Genomic DNA, 21,608 nt, shown 5'->3' with positions numbered 1-21,608 from the left:
TGGCTGCATTGGTGCTGCAGAAGCACATGATGGTCACAGTGAGGCTGATCTTGGGTGGCCTCAGCCTGCAGCGGCTTGAAGCAGAATTTCGGTTGCCCAACCAGAGATTGAAGTCAGGCCATGGCAGTGAGAGTGCTGCATCCTAGCCACTAGACCATGAGGGACAGTGGCCAGTGACAAAGCTCCTGGCCTTGAATTCCCACAAAGAAACAGAAAGTAGTGAAACAAGTAAAGTGTTTATTAGGAGGCAGAAAGGTACATGTGAATAGACTCAGGCAGACTCAGAGAGAGTCGCACCCTCTTGGTAGTTTGAATCACTTATATGGGGCATTTCTTCTGGCCAATCATCTTGTTTTGCCTGGCTCTGAATCTGTATTTGGTTTATCTCAAGGTCCTCCCATGTGTGCGCACACATCTCTTAGCCAAGATGGATTCTAGCAAAGAGGCCTATGGGTAGGTTGACATCACTTACTATGGAGTGACACCCCCTCCCTTTTGAACTCCAGGGAGCCTTTCTGTGCGTGTATAGTCAGGAAGGTCTCCTTGACTTCAAGAATGAAGAATATGTGGTCTCTTTAGTTCTTTCTTTTTTTTTTTTTTTTTTTTTTTTTGCAGTACGCGGGCCTCTCACTGTTGTGGCCTCTCCCATTGCGGAGCACAGGCTCCGGACACGCAGGCTCAGCGGCCATGGCTCACGGGCCCAGCCGCTCTGCGGCATGTGGGATCTTCCCGGACCGGGGCACGAACCCGTGTCACCTGCATCAGCAGGCGGACTCTCAACCACTGCGCCACCAGGGAAGCCCTCTTTATTTCTTATTGGGGCAGGGCTCAGCTTCTCCTCCCTCCTGTTATTGTCTTCATCTTGGAGTATCTGTCCATAGAGGACAAACTCCAGCTGCTCAGCCTGGGGCCCATCTATCTCCTCCCTCAAGGCCACAGGAACACATGGGGGTAGTGTGAGATAACGGGCTGCAGCAGAACTACAGGGATACGTGAGGGTGGGGTAAGACCCTCTGGCTTCAGGGGGACCAGAGGAGAGTGTGGAGGCAAGTCAAGTCCTTTAACTCTAGCATTGTGGAGTGAGAGCACAAAAATGGTGCTCACCAGCACCTCTGTCCCAGGAGAAAGTCCCAAAGACCTCTGTAGACCCTTTAATCTTAGCTAATGAATCTCCTTCATGTATGGTCTAGGAGCTTTTCAAACTTGGTTTTGCACTGGGTCCTGAGGTGAATGAGTCTGCACGTGAGCTCTTTAAGAGCAAACTTTTCTGTCCCCACATCCTTTTGTTGGTTTTCAAAGCCAAAAGTTTTGGGCACTCATCTCTCCAGTGCATGTTGTAAGTGTTGGGGTACCTGATGTGGGGCACAAACCCCTAGCTCCTCAGGGAGAAGTTCCATATTTGTGAGATCCCTTGTGCTTGTGGGTTGCTGTGCCAGAGGTGAGGTTTTTGGTGAGACTGCGCTTCTGACTCTCCTAGCCATCTTGATGTGGTCCTTTTATCCTTTGTTGTGGAGGTGCTGTTTAGCTAGTTTTCAGGTCTTTGTCAGATCCATATGTAGTTGTAGATTTGGTGTGTCCATGGGAGGAGGTGAATCCAGGATCTTCCTATGCTGGCATCTTAAACCAACCCCCATCATGTAGTTATTTTTATCACAGAGGTATTATGTGATATTAAAAGTTAACTCTGGAAAAATCATAGTAGTGCACCTTTGTTCTGATGGTACTCAGCAAATTTGAAATTTTCATTCAGAGTTTCTCATGTTAAAACCACTAACTACTGGGCTTTATAGTAACCAAAATTATTTTATTTATTTGGCATTTATTACTTATAAGTATGTACCCTGCTTTATCCCAGAAAGAGATTTGAGGCAATTGATATTTTGTTTGATTTTCTTTTTAATGGCAATAGAGGGTTTCTTTATCTTATTTTCTCTGCTCCAATTTACAAAACTGAAGATATGAACACTGCTAATTTTAGGGGATTGTGCCCAAGATTGTGAAGTGTAAGGACATTGTCATAACACATGGGATATGTAGGAAAACATGTTGTGGCTGTATTATTACTGAATTTGTGTCAAACCATTCTGAATGAACACATTTTATGTATTTTCCATCATATTCTGAATCCTTTTTAGTCATCTGCCACCTTTAATCCTTGGTTAGTTTAGGGTATCTTCATATGTAATTTACATATACAAATTATTTGACATTTAAAATCAAATTTTATATGTTTCTAAGGTTATGTGTATATCCTTTAAAGCACTTTCAAATTTTATTTAACTCAATTGACTTTCATGATGTCTAAATTTATTTTTAAAACAGCCTTAATAAGCCTGACTTTTGGATTGTTATTAAAATACAAGTTAGAATGGAGTAACAATAAAAACTGGGAAAGCACTCATTTGAAAGTAATAAATATTGAGTGTATTCAAAAGCCTATCATTTTATCTGGATGAAATGCTTCCTAGTGATTAATTTCAGAAATTATCAAGAGAAAATGCATAATTTAAAATACCTTTAATGTTAAAGAGTTAAAATAATATTTCCAGTTTTTATTCTTGTGTTCATTTCTTTTTTGCCAGTCAGAGTGATTAGTATAAAATCTTTCATTGCCCACTTTTATCTAATCAGGGAAACATTAACCAACCGACAAGAGGTTTGTGAGTACTGAATGTTCATTCTAAACAATTACCTAAAAAGTAATCTGTTGTGTAATTTGCATTTGAGTAGAGTTTGAAATGTGTTTTCTAACATTGGTTTCATTGTTCATATCCAGTATAAAGATAGTCCTTTCAAATTCAAATGAACCTACTCAAAGACAAATCCTTCCTGAAAAACAAATGAATATATATATAAGATATTGAATAGAGCTTTTGAATGGGGACGTGGTCAAGTCATTCAGAATATATTTGATACTTAATGCACCTTGGAACTAGTTTTTATCATAACTAGGTAATTTGAGTGAGAAAGTTATCAAATGTACTTATGCTGTGATGGAGGGAGTTTGGGCTTCTTGTAGTAAAAACTCACTCTTCTGGAAATCAGCTTTCCTGTAGTCTTAGGCACCTGAAACATCACTATGCCACCATGTGTAATTATAAATTGATACGTGTTTCAGAGAAATAGGTGTCTGAGAGTCCATGTGTTTGTATGATTTATCACATTCTGGCTCTTGATATGATGTATCAGTTTTCCACCCAGTTCCCTGAACAGGAGGTGACAGATTCCATCTCTTCTCCATAGTTCTCCATGCAGGCCTTTCCTGAGATGTGTGCTCAGCACATATTTGCTCTTATTCTTATTCAGTGCCACTAGGCTTTTATTGCCCAGGGGGAGATTTTGATCATGAAAAAAATCTTTAAATTACCTTTGCTCTATTAATAGGTAGTACTTGAAGTTATAAATCTTAAACCTATTTTTGAGTTTTATTTTTATTATTTTGTCTTAAGCCATAATTTTTCTTTAATCCTATTTTTAATCAACATACAGCTCTTATTTATAAATGTACTAATTTTAAAAGTAAGTCATTTTCACTTCTTTATTTTTCCACAAATTTGATAAAATTCTCCCACTTATACATTTAATCAATCAAGCCTCTATAGACATGTCAAATTATAAATACAAAACTAGTAAATTTCATTCTCTCAAACTCAACACCCTAATGAGACAAATTTGTGATTCTGGCAGAATATAATCTTCCTAAACACCAGGCATCTTTTGTAGTCTAGTAAATTTGCTTATAAATGCAGAAAATAATACCTTTTTAAGTATTCTAAACGTTCTAAAACGTCACATGTGAAATTGTGTAGTCATTTCAGAAGGTCTTGCTACATTGGTATAAAGCCAAGTTATCCAAAATTACACTTGTTTTGAGTTGTTTTTAAACATTCTTGGAGATTCATATTTGCTTACCTGAACAGAATCAGTACTCTGTTTTAAAAGTCAAGACTATGGCATATGCCGCCAATAAAAGAAACTCTGAGTAGTAGAGGCACAGGATTGATTGCACCTTCTACAAATAAGCTCCCCCTTGCTGTGGGGTGGACTTTTTGGTATTGCCAATTTGCGTGAGGGAGGCTTTCTAAACATTTTCAATCCAACATGCAATGAAGTGCCTTTCCAAGTCCTCAGAATTTAATCTTTTTTTTTTTTTTTTTTTTTTTTGCGGTATGCGGGCCTCTCACTGTTGTGGCCTCTCCCGTTGTGGAGCACAGGCTCCGGACGCGCAGGCTCAGTGGCCATGGCTCATGGGCCTAGCCGCTCTGCGGCATGTGGGATCTTCCCGGACCGGGGCACGAACCTGCGTGCCCTGCATCGGCAGACGGACTCTCAACCACTGCGCCACCAGGGGAGCCCAGAATTTAATCTTTTTGCATATAATTTTGAACAATCTACTATATCAAGGCCTAAAATTTATTAATGGACTTTTGAATCTCTTCCTCAGGCTGTAATTTTACCCCTTTCTCTTCTATCATGTCTTATCAGCCACTATTTTTCCAGTGATTTAATGACTCCTAGGACATATCTTTATGCTAAACAGTATTCCAGATTCAAGCACTTGATCCTATTAAGAGTAACATCATGTTTTCTTCCTAGTAATAGGTCCAGAATTTTATTTGTTTCAGTTCAAAGTTATATGCCAGTGATTGTGAAGTTCTCAAACCTCTTTCTCTGATCTTGAATAAATCATGCGAGTTCATCATGTTATGAGTTCAGCATCTTGTGTCTTCTTTATGTTTGCCCCTTCCATCATTTTTCTACACACCATTTTGTTTTCTGAGATCTATGTCCCTTTTTGACACTTGACTCTCCCCCAAGGTGGCGTTATGTCAATTTTAGTCTGTAACTTCTCTCACAGTTGGTATTTGAAACCAGTACCAGCCTTGATCCATTTGCCATCTTGAGAAGTGCTTCTTTATAGCCTTGGTAATTCAGATGGATTCCACTTATCTTAAATTATTCCCGTTATCCTTTGGAAACTCAGTTTTGCTGGGCATGTGTGTTTTTGAACTGTGGAAGATAACAGTCAAGCTTAGGATGGTAAAATCTAAAACTCAGATTAAAAAAAAACTGTTTTTAATGTCAGCAATTGGGAGTAGTCTGTGCTTTCACTGAAAACCCTAAAAGCAACAGACAGATGAAGAACTATCTAGTGTCCTAAAATAGGGCCATATTGTGAATATACAGAGGACATATGCTGTTCAATGGAGAGTGAAACTATGCTGTGACTGTAATGGGACTCTTTACAAGCCTAACCTGAAAAAGTCTCCCTACTTTGTGGTTACTCTTAATTTACCATTTTCAGAATCTAGATGCTGTAAATGAGACTAGCATAATTTAGTAGTGAAGGAAGATTTGACTCGTCTTTATGAAAAAAGCATCAAGTTAAAAAGCTAGAGCGTTGGTCAGTTACAGGATATTAAATCCACAGATACTTTTCTGGTTGTAAAATATACCACAGTATCCTTTTCTTGAAATTATAAGACTTTGGGAATGGATTTATTTTGAGAGTACTTACTACGCAGATTATCCCTCAATTAAGATTAGAACTAAAAAAAAAAAAAGATTAGAACTAAACTGTTCCTCAAGCCGTGCCATTGAAAATATAATTCCGCCATTTGAGCTCATTTTTCAAAGAAGCAAATTATCTGTCTTGAGACACCTTTTCTGTTGTGAGACTTTCATCATGGGACTAGTTGTTAACAGGGACAGAGGCAGTTGCCTTTTTTTCCTAGGCTTGCTTTCTCTGGCATTGTCTCTTGGTGCCCTGAGCCTTGTCCCCACTCATACATACATTTGATTTGGTGGCTTTTCAGCTGGTCCCTCTACCCTATGTCTTGGAGAAATTGGGAATTGCGAAAGGAAAGGTTTCTAGTTCTCATTCTCTCATGCAATTCTGTTCAACGATACTCCATTTTGGAACTACTTTATTCCAATCATTGTGAATAAGAAAAAGGAAGTTCTTTCAAATGATGTTTCTGCTATTAAAAGTCACTACTCATCTGTGTAGTGGTAAAGTCTCCTAACATTCAGTTCTCATGTACAAAATCAAAGGGATTGGACTAGAAGATAATTTTATAATTTCCCAACAACTCCAAATTTCTACCACTCTGTGTTTCAGTGGCTTTTCCCATGTGTACCCAGGGAATGTATTCTCCCCAGCAACAAACAGAAAAAGTGAACTCAATCTTATCCTTGGGAAGCGCCATCTGTCACAAATGTTTTGGCACTTCCTACTGCTATTTAGATAGCTCAGCTCTTCTCCCCAAGGCCACTGAGCAAATACAGTTCTGTTTCCATCGCTGAGACCCAGGAAGAGGGTCAGAGCTCAAGTCTTCTTCATGGGCAGAGCAGAAAGAGAAAATAGTTATGGGCCGGGGCTGTGGAGAGTTAACTACTACCTTTAGGGAAAAGAGAAAATGTCCTGTGGGAACCACAAACGCCATTAAATGCACTCATCTTCTTTTCCTGTTTCTTTCAAGCCACATATAGTATGATATTAGTTGTCTGTGATAGGGGCCTTTTAATCTGAAATGGCAGACTAGAAATGTGAATTGGAAATTAAAGACAAGTGCTACTTTGTTTTGTCAACCCTGAGAATGTATTGTAAGGCCAAGTAGATTACATCTGTAAGGACATGCTGGGTTTTTAATTACTAGGAAATTGAAGGTACAAGGACTTTTGCTTTGTTAGCTGCATGGAAAACAATTCTTTCTTTTTTTTCCTCCTCATGGCTTTTTGAATTCTGTTGAGATTAATAGCTTTTGTGCTGCTAAACTGCCTTATGGAAACTTTACTTGAGTTTCAATAAAAACTTCAGCCCTGAATAGTTGCTGGAGGGAAATAGGAATGTTTCTATTTAACTTTTGATTGAATAAATTAAGTTCTTTAGTTAGCCAATCTTCTTCTTCACCCCCAAAGGCCAGGTATCATTAATATTGTAAGATGTCAATTACTGGGAATTTGTGGTAGTTGTATTTTGCATACCCCTCCGGTCCTCTCTACAGAGAGATACTGGGCTGAGGTAAGAGCCCTGGAGAGGAGTTGACAAAAGCAACTGCTCTTAGCTGATAAGCTCTATCCCTTGTAGAAGCCAGAGAGGGTACTTGAGCAAGCCAGCTACAAACCAATAACTAGCCAGCTATGGATCAGTAAGCACGTGTTGTCTGCCTGCTCTGGGCCAGGCACTGAGCCCTGATTCAGTAGTTCGTACTTCAGACAGATGCATATGCTCCCCTCTCTACCGCTGCAGCAGGAGTACTTGCCCTCCACTAAAGAAAGAATCAGGATAAATTATCAGCTTTTAATGGTGTGATTTTATTTAGTAAGAACCTCTTCCACTGACTTCTCATTTGAACATTAAGGAGTTCCCAGGTTTTCTTTTTTAAGCCATAGAGACCTATTTTTGCTGAATTCTCATTAGCACTAGCATACTAAGTGTAGTAACCCCTTCATGGCTTTGGAAGGTGGAAAGGTTTCCTTTACCGAATGTGTTTGTCTCTGACTTCCCTCAGAAGCACCCCTCCTTATGACTTCCTCCTCCATCACTCACTGGGAGACAGAGGGTGCTAAAGCCCGTTTAAGCTATATCGCCTTCTTCTCCTCAGACCTCAGCAGAAACTGCTGAGTGCTTGGATGAAGGCACTGTTGATCAGTAGTTTGTTAGGCAGCCGTGAAGGGGTGCTGCCTTTTTATATGAATGGACAAATCAGCAGCCAGAAACTCGGATGAATACCAGTTAAGCGAGGAAAAGCGAAGTGTGTAGGATTGGCTTTATTCCATTTAGTCCTTTTTGCCATAACAATCTGTTTAAGTTGTACATGATTAAATCAGAACTGGCCAGGTTATGCTGTGGTCTCAGAGACTTAACCACAATAAAGGTTCATCTCTTGAATATGCGATATGTCCATTCAGGTCAGCTGTGATTCTCTTATACATAATTTTTACTCTAAAACCCAAGCTCATGTAATACCTTCTCTCTGTAACATTGATGATCTTGTACCAGAGGGGGGAAAAAAATGGCAGGCTTCCACAATACATACCAGCTCTTCCTAGCTGATGGATAATGACATTTGTGACTTCCATTCATATTTCGTTGGCTAGTGCATATCATATGACCAAGTCTGTCTTAGAGGGAGCTGAGAAACATAATCTTCCTGCAGGAAGGAGCAGCAAATATGAGTGAACAGTAATCCCAGGCTACTACAGTTCCGTTCCAATGAGAGGATGTGTTTGTTCATTGTGATTATTGAAGTTTAATGAGAGCATAGGGACATATATATGAATATCCAACTTGTTGTCTCTTCAGTGGTCAGCTAGATTCACAGGGCCTGAGTGGTTTATGCCTGATCTCCATTTTTTTAAAGAAATAGATCACTGTGGACTTCCCTGGTGGTGCAGGGTTTAAGAATCCCCCTGCCAATGCAGGGGACACGGGTTCGATCCCTGGTCTGGGAAGATCCCACATGCCACGGAGCAACTAAGCCCGTGTGCCACAACTACTGAGCCTGCACTCTGGAGCCCACAAGCCACAACTGCTGAGGCCCGCATGCCACAACAACTAAAGCCTGCGTGCCTAGAGCCTGTGCTCCGCAACAAGAGAAGACACCACAATGAGAAGTCTGCACACCACAACGAAGAGTACACCCTGCTCACCCTAACTAGAGAAAGCCCACGCGCAGCAACGAAGACCCAATACAGCCAAAAATAAATAAATAAATAAATAAATTTATATTAAAAAAATAGATCATTGCCCTGGCCCCAAATATTTTTAAAATAAGTAATATAGTATGCCTCTGAAAAATAACACTTCTGGCAGATAGTACCTCAAGCCCCGTGACTTCAGCCAGGCCCCAAGAATACATGTGATTGACATATGTAGATTTTATATTCTCCTCTAGCCAATAATGATGATGATGATAACAGCCAACACTTCTGCAGCACTTACTATATTCCAAGTACTGTTCTAGGAGCTTTCAATGTTAACATATTTCATCTGTGAATAGCCCTGTGAAGACAATACTACTATTATCCTTACTGTATAGAAGAGGAATCTGAGGATGAGAGAGATTAAAACTGTGTCCAGTAATACAGCTGCTAAATGGGAGAGTAACTACTGTCTCTTTCATCTGGTTAGTACTAGTGGTTGACCCTTTTTTTTTTTTACCGTTTCTTCTTTTTCTCAGTGATGTGTGGATAGGAGCACATGGGGAAGGAAACTAGCATCTGATTAGGTTTGTTCCATTGTTTTCCACTCTTCAGTGCTTCATGTGGATTTTGTCTTCATCTTACTACAACCCTTTAACATAGGTATTGTTATTTCCCTCATTTTATAGATGAAAGAACTAGAGTTCATAAAAGTTAATAGGCGCACTTCCATCCACACAGCAGTAAATAGTAGAGCTGAGATCCATCCCAGGTTTGCCTGGCTCTAAGCAAAGCTGGGTGCTACCTCTGCACCATGGAACCTCTCTATACTCTTTCAGGCAATAGAAAAGGATGTTCAAAGGAAACAAAACAAAAATGCATGGTTATTTTTGCCAACACAGTGTATTTTTTCACATTCCTGAATTTATCGATAATGTTTTATTTACTCACGTGAAGAGAGCTAAAACACAAGGTCCATGGGACACATCAGGACAGTGGCACCCATGGAATGACCTGGCAGTCAGACTGAATGTTTGTAAAATTTTCTTCTTCATAATTAGCCTGTGATACTGGTTTACTAAGATAGAATGGTGTATTGCCACCAAATATCCCAGTATACCTTCAAGATATAGCCTGGTTATTACTTATTTTTCTCAAAATGGATATTTAAAGAAAATCTGTTTTTATATATCACAATTATTTTCGTTCATTTAGCCAAGGGCAGGTTTTACTGAAATTTTTAAAAAATGGATTTCTCTTTCTTTTAATACTTTTTATTGAAAAGTTGAAAAATGTGACCTCAAGAACCAAATGTTATAAATGTCAGGAACTTGCAGTTTTAATTGATACAAAATGCTAGTGTATCATTTTTACCAGGGTTACATTTTTTGGCTCAGTTTCTGTTATTAAAAATGAAAATTAATAATTGATTCCTTCTCCATTCTACCTTTTTCCTATGTTCAATAAATATTTTAAATTATCTGAATATATTCATACTATAATGCTGTGCTTGGCATTTTGGGTTATTGGAAGTAAGCAATCCCTTCTTGGTGCCCAAAGAAGCTCCCCTGTCATGTAGGTAGTCAGCTCTAGAAAGATGCTTGAATAATGGCCATTCATTCTTGTATGTTGAGTTCACCCAAAGCATTCACTGAGTTCTGTTCCCTTGACATCTAGGGCACTGGGGACACACAAATAAATAAGCCAGTTTGTATTGGTAGCAATATATATTTTAGTTTTGGCATTTTTACATGTTTAAATCTATTTTTTATTTTTAAAAACTAATTTAAAAGATATATAAAATAGTTACAAAATCCAATGAATAAAAATGACAATTTCTACCTTCTGTCCTTTTCTTTCTTACTTGCAATTTGCATGATCTTTCTAGAGCTTTTTCCTAGGAAAATAGAAACATTCATACCCTCAAATTTTATGTTTTAAAAAATTGGGTTGTATTGTCCTATAGATTACTTTTTTTTTTGCCTAACAACGTATAATAAATATTCTACCAAGTCAGTATCTCTAGATTTTTTTAATTTAAAAAAAAATTTTATACAATTTTTAAAGGTTACTTTCCATTTACAAAATTATTACAAAATGTTGGCTATATTCCCCATTTTGTACAATACACCCTTGAGCCTATCTTACATCCAATAGTTTGTACCTCCCGCTCCTCCCCCACTAGTAGCAACTAGTTTGTTCTCTATATCTGTATCTGCTGTTTTTGTTATATTTATTAGTTTGTTGTATTTTTTAGATTCCACAGATAACCACTGGTAACCACTAGTTTGTTCTCTATATCTGTGAGTCTGCTTCTTTTTTGTTATATTCACTAGTTTGTTGTATGTTTTAGATTCCACATATAAGTGATATCATACAGTATTTGTCTTTCTCTGTCTTACTTGTTTCATTTAGCATAATACCCAATTGCTGCTATTCTTTTTTATGTCTGAGTAGTATTCCATTGTGTGTATATATACCACATCTTCTTTATCCATTCATCTGCTGATGGACACTTAGGTTGTTTCCATATCTTGGCAATTGTAAATAATGCTGCAGTGAACATTGGGGTACATGTATCTTTTTGAATTAATATTTTGGGTTTTTTTGGATATATACCCAGGAGTGGAATTGCTGAGTCATATGCTAGTTCTATTTTTAGTTTTTTGAGAAACCTCCATACTGTTCTCCACAGTGGCTGCACTAGTTTACATTCCTACCAACAGTATACAAGGATTCTGTTTTCTTTACATCCTTGGCAACAGTTGTTACTTGTGTTTTTGTTCTTTTGTTTTTTTGATGATGGCCATTCTGACAGGTATGGGATGATATCACATTGTAGTACTTCTAGTTTTTTGATTTCTCATTTCTAATCTCAGATTTCTCAAACTTTTCAGTCAATTCAGTTTCAGTGATTTTCGTGGTCTAGGATTTCTTCAAAGTTTTTTGTCTTTCCTGGCACCTATTTTTTTTAGCATAATTTTTTGATATATATTTTTCTGTCTGTGAATCTGTGTAGTTACATGGATGTATTTAATCCACCATCTTTAAATGGAAACCAGTTTTAATTTTTTATTGGTTTGAATTGTCTTCATATATTATGATTTGGGAATATTAAGAAATACAATATGTACACCACATCTGATGAAAAATTTTATTATAGTATCAAAAAATTTTTAAATTTTTCCTCTGAGTGTTATTTGGTATTTTTAAATCCATTCTGTTTAAACAAGTAACCTAACTTGATCTGGCCCCCAAACCTTAAGAAAATTTGAAAAATCTAAAGAAAATCTGTCAAAAAGCAATGAAAATAAATTGCTGTTTCATAATAGAGGATCTTTGGGGGATTTTTAGCGGACTCACTAAGCATATTTTGAACATGATTCAAAATGCAATAGAATAGAACATTGAGCTTGAATTCAGGAGACCTGAGTTAAAATGTGGCTCTAGATCTTAGAACAAAGAAAAGAAGTTTTCAGCAACTTGGTGAACCATCTTAAGATTGCAAAGCTTTCTCTCTACCTCATAATGTTGTTTTGAGAATCTCATGGGAAAAAATGTGAATAGCTATGTAATATAATTATTAATTATATCTAATAATATAATTATTATTAGATCTATGTTTCTAATGAAGCAAGTTGATATAAAAACGTTGGTGAATGTGAACCTCCCTCCTTCAGTTCTACCCCCAAATAAAAATTAATATGCTAACCAAAATATTTGACAAATTCAGTAACAACCCCTGTGCCATCAAGCCATGAAACTACAGAGCCAACTGAAGCAGGAATGCAAGTTCAACATAAATACTTAATATGATTTTCTTTTACTTTCAGTGTACTTAAATGAAGCAGGGTTCAACTTTGTGAGAAAATGCATTCAAGCTGTGGAAACGAGAGGTCGGTGTTGCCTGATGGGTACACTGTTACTGTTGTGTGGTCCCTTCTTACATAGAAACTGCACAGAATGAGGATATACTTAGTTATTAACAGGAGATTTATTTTAAGTAATATATGAATTATAAGTTATACAAACACATAAGTAACTATACTTTGAACTTCAGTTTACCAAAATCATACTACAGACGTACTTGATTTTTAATGAATTTTCATAATATAGCCTCATTTTACTTCTTATTGATGGACTCTGTTTTTTGTTTTTTTTTTTTCAAGCTTTAGGAAGGTAAGATTCCTAAGGAGCTTGAATTCAGCTCTCCTCTTTCCCTACATTATATCTCAGAGTGATTTTAGTCATTGTCACAATTTCAGCACCTTTCCTCATTCTAGTTATGACCTCGGTCCTGAAGTCCTCTCCAGTTGCCTTTTACTTCCTGGAAAACTTGTCTAAAGCAAAACCTCCTATTGGGCTTTGGAGTTCTTTAAACTTAGATTCAAATTTTGGTGCTGCCACTTAGAAGTTTTGCGAAGTTAAGTAGGTTCCCTAAAATCTCTGAATCTGTTTCCTCACCTTTAAAGGGAAGCTATCAATTCCATCAAACTGTTCAACATGCAGGACTCTGTGACTGAGGAAACAGAGTATGAGAAATACTGATCATCCCTTTCCATCTTGGATGCTTTTTTATATTCAAGTAGTGGTGAATAAGCAGGTGTACTTCGCTATTTTGAAGCTCTTTAGACTTTCAAATCACTGTTCAATGTCTGCTCTGAGAAATATATGTCTGATGGATGTTTCTAGGGTAGGTTTGCTAAAGTTAGACTGTAAAATTGGATACATAGCTTTCAGATTTTGTGTAGGCATATATCTGAGTTTTTAACATTTTGTACTTCAGAAGCTGTGTCTTAAGCCATTTTCTTGTGATTTTTCCTTCTCATTAGGCATCACAATTTTAGGTCTTTACCGAATAGGAGGAGTGAACTCCAAAGTTCAGAAACTCATGAATACCACATTTTGTAAGTTTTGGATGAAGCCAGTTACTTACTTAATTTTTGCATTCTTAAAGAAAATTCAAACCATAGGTTTCTTTGAGATCTAGATTATTGCTTATCTTTGAGTATTTTCAAGTCATATTTAAAATTAATATTTGTATTCAGCTTTTAAAGTCCATTGTAATAGATGAACAATCAGAATTTGAGAAGGGGCCCTTTTTATAATATTGGACTTTTCCTCAAGTATCCTTTGATTAGCTAGAGGTACAATAGGATTTATGGATGCTGGGATTCAGATTGCCTGACTTGGAATCTTAACTGGGCCAGTTAAAAGCTTTGTGACCTTGGGTAATTTGCTTAACTTCTCTGTGCCTTCACCTCCTTATTTGTAAGCCTAATACATAGTAAGTGTGCTGTGATGTTAGCAATTAGCAAACATCTGATTTGAAAAACTATATTCCATTAGAAATCTTTGAGGTTCAGTGTCAGAGTGAGCTTTGCACCAACTCATGCAAACAACAATCCTAAGGTTAACTCCATTGGCATTCTAAGAAATACATGCCTCTCTCTGTGACCTACTTATGTTAGTATCCATTTTCTTAATGGTGTGAGTGATGTTTTGAATTGCACAGTTTAAACATCTTATTTTAATTCTTTTCAGCTCCCAAATCCCCTCCTGATATGGACATTGATATTGAACTGTGGGATAATAAGACAATAACAAGTGGGCTGAAAAACTACCTCAGGTGAGGGGGGCTTAACTCTTGCCACCGTGCTGTGGTTTCTCAGTCACCCTCTTGGGCAGTCACCACGCATCCCAGGGAGCCCCTGTTTCTTAGCTTCACTCCTTAACACAGTTCCTTCACTTAAGGTGGAATAGCACAGGGTGGTAGTGGTTATGTTTAGTGTTCTGGAACTTATATGTGCTTGTTCAAACAATACACTTAAAAGGCTGCAATAATTTATGAATACTAAATAATAATTTCTGTTTCATGTTAGATTTGAATTCGGGTTTTCATGTATTTTTTTAAGACACCGCAAGTTGAATTTGAAAAAAAAAAAAAAATTTCACTATTGCCCCCATATCTGAGAGGGTTTTTGCTCCTCTGGTCCAATAGTTCTCACAAAGTTAAAAAAAAAAAAAAAAAAAAAATTGTCTCCCAGCCTCCCATTTTAATACAGTGGTGGCAAGAAGTGCTCAGGGGCCTTGGTATCTTTGAGGTCTGCATTTTAGAACTACCTGTAGACTCCCTGCTAGGACTTTATCAAACGCCTAATTACCCAATTCTTAAAGAAGCACTGAAAGGTCAGGGGAAATCACAAGATACTGCCATTCTAAAATTTGCTTCATTCTCTATTGTAGGTGCCTGGCAGAACCACTGATGACTTACAAATTACACAAAGATTTTATTGTTGCTGTTAGTAAGTACATTTCCACTGGATGCATTAAAAATGATGTGGTTTTATGCTGTATTAGAGGTGTAAGTTTAAACCTGCTAGTTAACATTTTCCTGTCTATTGCTTAAGAAACTGTCATTCTCATATTTAATAGTTTACAATATGATTATAAGAAATCACAGTGAACTAAAATACTTTGTTACTTAATAAGTCCTTATTGGGGTGGCGAGTATGATGTCATTAGAAAGAGCTGTGAGGAATTATTCGAATTACATTTTACTTGATTGGTGAATGTCAGTTTCTTACAAGAGCAATTTCATGGTTAAATAAACAAGACCACAAATCTGTACAGTCAGTTATGCCAGTGCTTTCACTATACACATACTCACATGCTGTGCTCCTAAATCTGGAGAAAGGGTCAGATATTTTTGGCAGGCAGCAAGCACCTTTTCTCTCTTTTTATATTTCTTGATGATGATCAGATATTTATGTTGTTTCTTTAGATCTGTGACTGCCATAATGTGATATGAATAGATAGGCTTAATTCAAAATTGGGGGGGGAGGGGAAGGGGCCAGTGGCAATCTTGTAACCTGAGAAGTTAGAAGTGTGTACTTGAAAAACGTTGGGCTCAAAGTGCCAGGTCGCCATCTGAGCCCATCACAACAAGTTGTAACACTTAGGAGTTGGCATTTCATTGTTAGGATGTATGAGGTATGACTGTAACAAGAGTATTTTCCACAGTCTAAGAAAGAAATCAGCTGCATTAGTTTACCACACATTGTAATGTCACAGGAAGTATTGTCTACTGACAAAAGTGTCAGGTAAAGCTGAATGATCTTGGTTTTCAGTCCAGCGTACATGACTGACCACATGATCTCACAAACATCTATACTACTTAGCTTTCTCCTGAAAGCTCTGCACTTGACATCCTCTTTATAGAAACCTGTCTTTGTAAGAAGAACAAGACCTTAGAAAATATATAATCCAACCTCATTTTATTAACTAGGAAATCAGGACCCAGAGGGGGCAGATGACTTTGTCCAAGGACACTGGTAAATTCATAGCAATATCAGGACTACAAGCCAGCTTTTTTGACCCTTAACCTAGAACACTTTCTTACAAAAATTTAGTTTTATAGAAAACGGTGTTTGATCCACTTAGCTAGAATGGCTCAATGAGCTGGTTGTTCTGATACAAACATTTGGTCACAAGATTTTTTTTCTTCACTTCTGTGACAAATAATGATCATATTATTCACTACCATGAAAATTAAAATGTGTCTTATGTATAAGAATTTATCTTTTGTCTGGGTCAAGGATCATAAAATTAGGTATTATTTGGGTTCAAGCAAGAGAAATCCAGCTCAGGAAAAAGGGGGAGTTATTCAGAGACTAAGGGGAGTCCCTCAGAATTCCTTGGCAGAGAATGGGTCCTGCCTTCCATGGCCTGCAACCAGGAACCTCAGAGTAGGAAATAGATGTTTCTCTGCCCATCCTCCCAACTCTTTTTGGAGGGTCTCTCATTTTTGTTCTTTGCTGCATATCTGCCTTATTCTTATCTTCGCTTCCAGACAGACTTTTCTTGGCTTTCTACCTGGGTTTACATGATGTGCCTTTTCACGTATCCAGCAGGCAGATCAGTTTTTGTGTCTCCATTCCAACGCCTGGGAGAAACTTCACGTTTGGCCCAACCAAAGCCAGCGTCTTTCCTTACCTCATGAACAAATAGCTGTGCCCAGAAGAGATGAAGGTCCCATAATGTAAACCCTATGTGTTGGGCACTTTCTGAAGAAAGGGCTTGGCAGGGTGAGCAGTCAACCCAGAATCTGTTTATTGTAGTAAGAGACTATTAAATAGATTCCTTGTTCTGAAGCATTAGAAGTTTCTCTAGAAGACTTGTCAACATCTTGGCTCTTGCCTTGTAGACTAGACTTGCTTTAGATGATTTTTTGCTTTTCAGATTTACCATTGTCAGCGTGGGCTTAAAAATCTACCAGGCCTTTGTGCAATAATCCTGACACCTCACAAAAATAACTCCCTGCCATCTTTGGTTCTATAAAATTTGGAAAGGAATACCTGCTTCCTCTGGTTTGATGGAGTCACTTGGAGGTTTCAATGCGTTAGAGTGTATTGTAGTGCCTGGCACATTAGGCCACTTGCAACAACTGCTGTGATCACTCACGTTGCTAAAGGTTTTATTCTATCCTTGTGTAGCAAAACCCAAGGAGGAGATGAATTATGGTTGTATGGAAGTATACAACTCAGGGGCTAAGAGCACATGTCTGGATTAGATAGAACTGGGTTTGACTTCTCTACTTACTGATTTCAGACCATGGACAAATTACTCAACGTCTCTAAGCCTTAGGAAATGATAGTGATAACACTTACCATGTGAAGCAGTGCTTATAAGGCACAATGGGTGGAAGTGGTTATGATACTTTAATTACTAATGTTTATGTATGCATTTTAATACAATTAAAATTTGAACCTTTGCAACCTTTTTTATGTTACAGAGTCTGATGACCAAAACTACCGGGTGGAGGCTGTACATGCATTAGTGCACAAATTACCAGAGAAAAACAGAGAGATGCTGGACATCTTAATAAAGCACCTGGTCAAGTAATTCTCTGACTTATGTTGTTCACTTAATTACTTGTTCAGCTGTTAAACTTAGGCATGTTCATGTCTTTTTAAAGGGTGTGATGGAGCTATAACCTTGCTATTATAATCAGAGTCCATTGAATGTGCTTAAAAAATGATGTGGCAGTTTGTTTTTAAGATACATCTATACGTGTGTGTGTGTACCTGTGTATGTTTACGACATGCAAATAATTATACCCTTGCAACCGTTATACTAATGATGGAAAATTTTCATGTCAACTTAAAAATATATGAAGGGATATATAGCTCTTTCCCAGTTCTTTTAGATACATTGTAAGCCCAAAGTTTGAAGACCAGTTCTCTATTCTACTAGGGTCACCAGGTTGTACCAGGTCAAACTGCCACTTGAATGTTAGCTTCCTTCTCCAGATTCATAGTATCTGTTGGCCTCTGAAGATCTTTCTAACTCCGCTGTTAGTTCATCTATGTATTTAAAAATCTTGATAGATAGATATTGTATTAGTCAAGTTTCTCCAGAGAAACAGAACCGATAGGATATTGTGTGTGTGTATGTATATACATACACACATATATGCATATATGTATATATATATATACATACATACACACACATATGTATAAGAGAGAGATTGACTGATTGCAAGGAATTGGCTAAACAATTGCAGAGACTGATTTCAAGGCAGGCTGGAGACCCAGAGAAGAGTTGATGTCGCAGCTTGAATCCAAGGCAGCCTGAGGCACAATTCCTTCTTCCTCAGGGACCTCAGTCTTTTTCTCTTAAGACCTTGAACTGATGTTGGATGAGGCCCACCCATGTTATGGACAGTTGTCTACTTTACTCAGAGCCTACTGATTTTAAGGTTAATGTCATCTAAAAGTACTTTCACAGAAATATCTAGAATTATGTTTCACCAAATATCAGGGTACTGCAGCCTAGAAAATTTGACACGTAACTTTAGCCATCACAGATCTATCTTGATTCACACACACACACACACACACACACACACTTAATCAAGAAGTTTGTTAGCCATGCTGCTGGAAACAAAAGTCCAAATTCAGGTTTTAAACTTACTTAAAAATTCCCTTATAGCCCCATTTACAAATAGGAACATTTTTTGTCTTAATGAGTACCACGATTCATAATCAAATGATTAATCCTTCCTTGTTTGCTACAAGTAGTAACCCAATGTACCCTAATTTGAGCCATGCACATTTGAAACAGTGATGTACATTAATCAGCCTCACCTTAACTTGCAGACTTTGAGACAATATGAATTTAGCCTCCTTGAAATAAGAAGGAAATCCACTAGGAATGACTTCATTTCAAGTTCATTTTTAACTGTTGCCCATATCAGCACCTCTTTTAGCTAATGAATAGGGACTCACTATCCTTGGTCAGAATTACATAGTCTTGAATTATGCTTTTTGAGTTCTGTGACCTCTTCATGAAACTTATCCATACTGTATTTAGTGGGCATTCTCTTGCTGTATTCAAGCTAATTTTTTAGCAAAGCCTTTTAAAATGTACCTTTAAAGTTTCATGAGTGTCACATAAAATGGTTTTGCTTAATTATTCAGAATGTTAGATGAACACAAGTTTCACCTTTAATTATGAATGTGATACAGGAAATAGCAGAGAGAGAGTGTCTAGCCATTGAAGAGTACTTAAAATTCTTCTGCCCAACCTTCACCACCATTCCTGGCTCTTTCTTGAATCTGTAAAAGGTCAGTCTCCACTGTCTGAGCAGCAGCAGTAGAATGTGTGCCCACATCACCAATGACTTACTTAAGTAAACTAATAACACTCTTGGTCCCTGGCCACCTTATTGACTTAAGAAAAGAGAATTTAAGATCAGTGACCTGGATTGGTCACTGGCCTAAAGAACCAATGACTGATTCCAAATCTCCATTAATTAGCTCTGAGACATGGTATAAATCATTGATGTACTTCTGAAAATACTTTGTCTTTAAAACAAGGACATCTGTGGAATCTGCTTTGTACACAAGTTGAGGGAATGAGTTCCAGAACTGGCTGAAATGTGGAATGATAAGGGTCTGTACTGACTGACTAGCTCAGCAGAAGGGAAATTCAATGAAGAGAAAATAGGTGATCAAAATATTTTATCTTCTGAACACCATAGTCATTAACTCTCCTTTTCAAAACAGACCAGTTTTTTTATGATTTCTAAATTTATTCCCAGTGAGCTTAATTCAGTCATATTCTAGGTTACTTATATTACCAGGAACTCTTACATTTTAGAGTACATCAAGGGTACCTAGAGTCAGTTTAATTACAGGGAAGACTATTATTTTAAGACCATATTTTATTCAGTTTAACTCATTTTATTTAATTCTCCCAAACTGCTCTAAGGATTGTCCTTCTTATACTTTGTAGATGAGGGAACTGAAGCCTAGAGAGAGGTATTAAATAATGGACTGATTGCACCCAGCTTCCAAGTTGGAAGGACCCAAGCTTTAAATACAGACAGGCTCACTGCCTTTACAGATGACTTAGTAGACTCTCTAATACATTTTAAGCAATTAATATAATATTTGGTTGTATAAAAAGGAAACTTGGAATGAAATTCTTATACTAACCAAGAACCTTCTGAGCTAGTGCTGTCTTGGGTACAAGGGGAAAATTCAGTCAGTGGGACAGTCAGCTCTTCCTGTCCTATGCCAAAAGTCACATGGATAATCCAGAATCCTAGATTCCTCATAAAATTTTACTTTTGTTTCTAGAATGAAGTTAGTGTGCATACTCAATCAGATATAAACATTATCTTATGTTCCTTCCTAGAACTTTATATTCTAACAACCTGGCTGGGAGTAAGATAGAAAAGGCAGTGGTTAACCTAGGAGACTGGTTAAATAAATGAGATTTCCTATTAATGCATCCAATTTCCAAGTTAAATCAGTTAACTAGTCAAAGTCATTTTTGAGAGTTTACTGGGATTACTTTTCTAAGGTCAGTAGTATCAGAGCCCTTTCATTTTATTTTCATTTTCAGGCCAGCACTGATGCTACCATATCTCCTTGTCTTACTGTTTGCCTAGCCCAGTGCTCAGCGCTAGGGAGGCACTTAGGGAAGTTTTGGATGGATGGTGGATGGTGGATGGATAGAAGGGAAGTAGGATGGAAACATGCCATAACCAGTCATCTTATGTGGGGAGCTCAGGGGTACTCTTGACTTGAAGTCAGGAGACCCAATTTGAAACAAAATCTCTGTTCCTAATTTGCTGTGACCTCAGGTACATCATTTTTACTTGAGGAGCTTCTTTTTGAAAAATCTGTATAATAGAAAATAACTGGCTTCCTGGGAGGATTAAGTGCAATATTATCTATGAAAATGCCTGGCAGTAGGTTCTCAATATATGTTTAGTGAATCCGAATATAATTATAACCAGTCTACTCCTTTTCTCTACTTTTTAAAAATTTTTTTTTATTGAAGTAGTATAGTTAATTTACAATGTTGTGTTAATTACTACTGTACAACACAGTTATTCAGTTTTATATATATATATATATATATATATATATATATATATACACACACACACACACACACACACACATTCTTTTTATATATATATTCTTTTCCATTATGGTTTATCACAGGATGTTGACTATAGTTCTCTGTGCTATACAGTAAGGCCTTTTTGTTTATCCATTCTCTATATAAAAGCTTACATCTGCTAACCCCAACCTCCCACTCTGTCCCTCCCCCAACCCCTTCCCCCTTGGCAACCACCAGTCTGTCCTCTATGTCCATGATTCTGTTTCTGTTTCATAGATAGGTTCATTTGTGTCATATTTTAGATTCCACATATAAGTGATATCATATGGTATTTTTCTTTCTCTTTCTGACTTGCTTCACTTAGTATCGTAATTTCTAGTTGCATCCATGTTGCTTCAAATGGCATTGTTTCATTCTTCTTTATGGCTGAGTAGTATTCCATTGTATGTATGTACCACATCTTTATCCATTCATCCGTCAGTGGACATTTAGGTTGTTTCCATTTCTTGGCTGTTGTGAATAATGCTGCTATGAACATA

The 21,608-nt window shown here is 37.4% G+C and overlaps 1 protein-coding gene across 2 annotated transcripts in view; it reads left to right on the top strand.

Annotated features, from left to right (window-relative positions):
* ARHGAP42 (Rho GTPase activating protein 42) overlaps nucleotides 1-21,608 on the top strand; it is a 287,206-nt gene that overhangs the window by 243,325 nt on the left and 22,273 nt on the right. For both annotated transcript variants that reach the window (XM_033862115.2, XM_019923816.3), the window contains exons 13-17: nucleotides 12,480-12,542; nucleotides 13,479-13,553; nucleotides 14,191-14,275; nucleotides 14,893-14,951; nucleotides 17,441-17,546. In XM_033862115.2, the coding sequence (XP_033718006.1) occupies nucleotides 12,480-12,542; nucleotides 13,479-13,553; nucleotides 14,191-14,275; nucleotides 14,893-14,951; nucleotides 17,441-17,546 (388 nt within the window). The remainder of the gene's footprint in view (nucleotides 1-12,479; nucleotides 12,543-13,478; nucleotides 13,554-14,190; nucleotides 14,276-14,892; nucleotides 14,952-17,440; nucleotides 17,547-21,608) is intronic.

The sequence above is a fragment of the Tursiops truncatus genome, chromosome 8, assembly GCF_011762595.2.
Source record: "Tursiops truncatus isolate mTurTru1 chromosome 8, mTurTru1.mat.Y, whole genome shotgun sequence".
NCBI classification, from domain to species: Eukaryota; Metazoa; Chordata; class Mammalia; order Artiodactyla; family Delphinidae; genus Tursiops; species Tursiops truncatus.
Note: the sequence above shows the minus strand (reverse complement) of the source record. Positions and strands in the feature narration are given on the sequence as shown.